At 45.8% G+C, this 5,386-nt stretch overlaps 1 protein-coding gene across 11 annotated transcripts in view; it reads left to right on the top strand.

The window, feature by feature from the left end:
- LOC106941421 (CLIP-associating protein 1-like) overlaps nucleotides 1–5,386 on the top strand; it is a 38,371-nt gene that overhangs the window by 27,537 nt on the left and 5,448 nt on the right. For 4 of the 11 annotated variants that reach the window (XM_015024459.1, XM_015024457.1, XM_015024458.1 and 1 more), the window contains 3 exons: nucleotides 2,215–2,318; nucleotides 2,435–2,458; nucleotides 2,722–2,966. In XM_015024459.1, coding sequence (XP_014879945.1) covers nucleotides 2,215–2,318; nucleotides 2,435–2,458; nucleotides 2,722–2,966 — 373 coding nt within the window. The other 7 variants (XM_015024450.1, XM_015024453.1, XM_015024449.1 and 4 more) reach the window with 5 other exon arrangements.

The raw sequence follows: 5,386 nt of genomic DNA, 5'->3' as shown, positions 1-5,386 counted from the left end.
CATCCAACCATCCATCCATCCATCCATCCATCCACCCAACCATCCATCCATCCATCCACCCAACCATCCATCCATCCATCCACCCAACCATCCATCCATCCATCCACCTGTCTCACCAGCTCTTAAGCTGCAGGACATTTTTAGAACCTTTTTAAAGCCCTGGTACTGACCCGGTCCAGCCTGGTCCATTTCTGTCTGGTTGGATGAGTGAAATTTGTCGTCAATGAAGATGAAAAAAAAAAGAAAAGATTTTCTCTCGTCTGCAGCAGCAGATAGACTTTGTTTCTTCTTCTACTGTTTTAAGTCGCACTGCCCTTCTACTCTCCTCTCCAGTCCTCCGTCTATCAGCAGATGTTTGATGATAAACCAATCAGAGTGTTTGGGTTCCTCTGCTGCAGCTCAGAGGAACCATCTGTTCTCTAACAGGAGTTTCCTGTTAGCTTCTCTGCTCACATCAACAGTTTAGCACCTTCTTATGTGGAGTTACCTCCTGGAGCAGGTTCTGTTTCCTGGTTCTGTGTGTCTGGGCCTCTGGTGGCCGTCCAGAACCAGTGTTTCCTTCTCTATTTCCTTCCCGTTTCTCTCCTGCCTGATGTTTTCAGCTAAGCAGTTGTCCTGACAGCTAGCCTGCGTGCTAATGCTCTTCTTCTTCTGCTGCTGTCCCCCACTGCACGCTAGCCCGGAGCCGCATCCCGCGCCCCAGCATGAGTCAGGGCTGCAGCCGCGACACCAGTCGCGAGAGCAGCCGCGACACCAGCCCCGCTCGGGGCTTCGCTCCTCTGGGTGAGTACGGCCTGGTTCCTCAGGGTCGCTGCTGCCTTTCCAACGTTTTACTTAGAACGAATCCTGGTCAATCAGCAGCAAACTGACTCTACTGTTGAATGGATTAAAACACAACCAGAAGCTGTGGCTGGAAGGCTCCATGCTGCTGCTTTTAGCTCCGCTCATCACCTTCATCAGCCTGGGAAGGGTCAAAGGTCATCCCCACACCGACTGGAATCCGTTCTATAAACATTATTCCCAATGTAATAATAATGATAAATTACAATAAAAAATTATATAAGAAAAAAAGTCTAAAACAAAATTAATGAAAATTACATTTTAATTTATTTTTTTTTAATATAAATTATTACATTTAAAATTTTCAATTGGAATTAAAGAAAATAATAAAATTAAAACATTAAAAAAGGTTATTATTCCCAAGAGGAAAACATCTCAAGGTCACAGCTCCATCTCAGGCTGAGTTAGCAGGTCAAAGGTCATGACTCTGAACCAGAGGGCCTTGGGAGGGTTCCTGGAGAAAACCTCTTCTCTAGAACCAACATGGCCGCCGGACCGAGGTTAGCGGAGCAGAGACTTCTGTGATGCTGGACCAGAACCAGACCCAGCAATCAGTGAGGCACGGTGGTGGAGGAGTGATGATGTGGGCTTCCAGTGGAGCAGGCTGTCTTGTCTGAGTAAAACCTTAGAAATAAAAGCTGCAGTAGCTTTTTTTACCATGACTCCACCTACTTCCTGTTTCCTGATGCTGAGTGTCTGGGTTTAGAGGAGCTACTGAAGATGGTCTGGATGTGTCTGTAGTAGTTGTGCTGGTCACTGAGGACCGGAGGGTCAAAGGTTAAATGTGAGTGGCTCTGGGGCCTGGTCCTCTGCCGTCATATTTAGCCCAGAGGCCAACTGGGCAAACTGGACCCAGTAGTTCTGATCCAGTAGTGACTTCCTGGTTCTCTCGCAGCCTCCAGACGCCACTCCCGTTCCACCAGCGCTCTGTCCTCAGCAGAACCCCACGGCCAGTCAGGTGACCTGCATGTTCCCAGTCCTCCCAGCGTGAGCTGGAGTGGTCCACCAGTCTGCTTCTGTTGTCGTTCCTCATGGCTGCAGCCAGAACCCATCAGATTTCAGTCTTTACTCCAGCATGGCAGGTTTTTCTTTAGTTGTCATGGAAAACATGTAGTTTTGGTTCCAGGAAGGTTCTGGTTCCAATCCACATTTCACACAGAAAGTGACGTTTTTCTGTTCCTTGTGTTTTCAGCCTGACTGTTTCAGTTTTCATCCCTTAATGAGACTCTGAACATCTGGTGCATGTTTCTGTTTCTTCTTCTTCTGTTGAGTTCCTCTGCTTGTTGTGCGCTGATGATTAAACCAAAGAAGAAGAAGGTAAGTCTCAGGTAGCCGGTTCCCTTCATTAATCGGCGGTCCGTCTTGTTTTTGTAGATCGGTACGGTCTGATCCACCAAGCCAGGATTTCTGCGTCGGTGAACGCCATGCGGGTCCTGAACACCGGCACCGAGGTGGAGGCGGCTGTGGCCGACGCTCTGGTGAGTGACTTCCTGCTTCCACGCCACAATCCTTCAGAACAGCGGGAGAAAGTTGGAGAAAAGGTCCTTGACAGTTTGGGTTTGTGCTCCTCTTCCTTCTGGCGTGTTGCTTGCAGCTGCTGGGAGACTCCAGGAACAAGGTAGACAGATGCGTCCCGCTGTCTGTGTTCACTCCATCGCCAGCCTGTCTGTCTCACTGCCTCCTTTACTTCCTCCGGTTTCTGTCTCGTTTCTGCTCCAGAGCCTCGCGGCACTGCTCGCCTGCCTCTGAGTTGAAAACAGATTGTTTCACAGATCAGGACTGAATCACATCAAAGCTCTGCATGTGTCTTAACCTCCATCCCTGGTCGCTGAGCTCTCATTCCTGCATGACGCTGCATGAACGTTTCCCTCTCCGCTGCAGAGGAAGCCATTGCGGCGGCGCTACGAGTCTCCTGGGATGTACTCTGATGATGACGCCAACAGCGACGCGTCCAGCGCCTGCTCAGAGCGCTCCTACAGCTCCAGGAACGGAGGCATCCCCCACTACCTGCGGCAAACGGAGGACGTGGCTGAGGTGTTGAACCACTGCGCCAGCTCCAACTGGTCCGAGAGGAAGGAGGGCCTGCTGGGCCTGCAGAACCTGCTGAAGAGCCAAAGGATCCTCAGGTGGGAGCCTGTCAGGGAGGGTTAGTAAAGTCCTTGCACCTTCTGCTACTGGGAGTTATTTGAAGGAAACACAGAGCTCCCATAATATGTTGATGACTGTCAGATGCAGTCCTCCTTCAGCAGCCAGATGCTCTCCCCATTCAGGCTCTTCTCAACTGTCTTGAGGAAATTTAAAACATCTTGAATTTTAACAAACTGGAAGCTGAAGTGGTTTTATTCAATCCCAGTGAAATGGCAGATCCTCGTTGTACCGACCTCTTTCTGTTGTCACCAACTTCCAGGTTAGATACACGATGGCTGTAATAACCGCATAAATGCTGTGGAAAGATCATCACTTTAAATCTCAGACATTTCTCCAAGGAATGACTAAGGCTGCATCATCACCACCAGCCCTGTTGAGTCCACTGTAACCCGACTCCGCTCCGCAGTAACCCGACTCCGCTCCGCTGTAACCCGACTCCTCACTCTTGCTATACGGTTGGTGAGGTGTGAATGCTAAATGACCTCTGATCTTTGGTTCTCCAAACCTCGGTCTGGGTTCGATTGAAGTGAACTCTGGTTTGGTAAATATGAGCACCAAGCGGACCGGAGACCGCTCCAAAAGCAGGAAGTGGACTATAGCATAGGGCATTCTGGGTAAATACAACCGAAGCTAACGTGCTAGCCTAGCGCTAGCAGCAGAAATGTCTCCTGGTCTTTAGCCAAAGACTAGAGAGAAATCCTCCAACCGCTAAAATCCTCCATCTTGTTTCCATCTGGTGAAGAAGGAAGTTGCTCTCAGTGTCTTCAGAGGTTTTCATGTCGTTTCCTTCAGTGGTCCTTAGTGCAGCGCCCCCACAGGCCAGGAGGGGAACAGGTTGTGTTTGGTTAGTTTGAGTCAGTATAGTGTGGAAGAGAACTAAATAAGTAAACATGGAATGAAGCGTTTCCTGAGCAGTTTTTCTTCCAAAGATCCAGCTTAGTTTGACCAAAGTTCCTGTTTAGATCCCAGGAAAGTTTTACTTCTTGTCTGTTAGAAATAATTAAAGTAAATAAATAAACTCCACATGTTTATGTCTATGACAGTGTTATGGTCAAGACCACCTAACCCGAGACCAAGTCAAGACCAAGACCAGCGCCCCGCGCTACAGGACACGATAAAATGGTGAAATATGATCAAAATTGCTTCTCAAATTGATCTCAAAGGTCCATATTCCCATAAAAACACCTAGATATTAAATATTTAATAAATTTTTCAAATTTATTAAATATTTAATATCTTAAAATATAAATTTTAATTAACAAATAAATAAAACACAAGAACGAAAGAGCACACAGAGCATGACAGTGTTAGAAGATTTATATTTAATAAATTTTTCAAATTTATTAAATATAAATCTTCCATCTTTGTGCTACAATCCGTGGTGGTCTCGTGCCATCCCTAAGATAACACCCTGGGTGTTTGCCCATATTGCTCATGTCAGAAACCACCACTGTCTGCACCATTAAACATAGCAATTGAGGCAATGCCCTGACTGTAAATAACGATCAACTATGAACACTGACCAAGGAGCAACAAGCAAGAAGTAACCAAGCACAAGGCGCTCATCGTGACTGTTCTCACCCTCTTTCCCACAACATGAAGCCAGGTAGTCTGACACCATGGCAGACATTACAGCTGCCACTTTGAACGAAAACAATCATAGAGCAATGTGCATTGTCACTTTGACCAGCGGAGGCACTGCATTCAGGAAGGAAGTGAGGCAACAAAATGTAGTTGAGGTGGGTTTATTTGGGAGCTCCAGGTCACCATTACACACAGTGAAGCAAAGAAGCTGACATTCATACCTGAGGCAAGTTCCAACTCTTAACCAGGTAAAGGGGTGATAAAAAAAAAGACAAACAAGAAACAAACACTACTTACACAAACCTAACAATAAATGATCCAACAAATATTTACATGCATGCAAATTATTAATACTAAACTAATCTAAGGTCAATCAAAAGTAAATATAACTAAATATAAATCCTCAGAGTATTCCCCCTCCTAATGGAAGCTGGTATGCTCCAGGAGCATTCGTCTCCCTCTCTGCTCCACCTTGCTGAGACACACCCAGAAAGGTAATTACTGAAAAAATTAACTCAGATTGAACCAATCTGAATCAGAAACAAACTGACATTTTCCCCCACATTCTCTGAACAGGAAAGATGGCCAGTCTCCCTACCCAAAAAGAATATTCACTAAATGTCACAATGTAACTGAAATAAAGAACTGATACAACACATTTAGACTGTAAATAGATAACATAATATCAATAATCAATATGGGATGGAACCCCTGGTCTCAATCACATGCATGCTCTGTGTGCTCTTTCGTTCTTGTGTTTTATTTATTTGTTAATTAAAAAAATATCAATGTACATAATTACATAAAATAATGA

The sequence above is a fragment of the Poecilia latipinna genome, unplaced genomic scaffold, assembly GCF_001443285.1.
Source record: "Poecilia latipinna isolate Pla-1442-1.1 unplaced genomic scaffold, P_latipinna-1.0 Scaffold3661, whole genome shotgun sequence".
In the NCBI taxonomy this organism is placed as follows: Eukaryota; Metazoa; Chordata; class Actinopteri; order Cyprinodontiformes; family Poeciliidae; genus Poecilia; species Poecilia latipinna.
The sequence above is the reverse complement of the archived record's forward strand: the minus strand, read 5'-3'. Positions and strand labels throughout refer to the sequence as shown.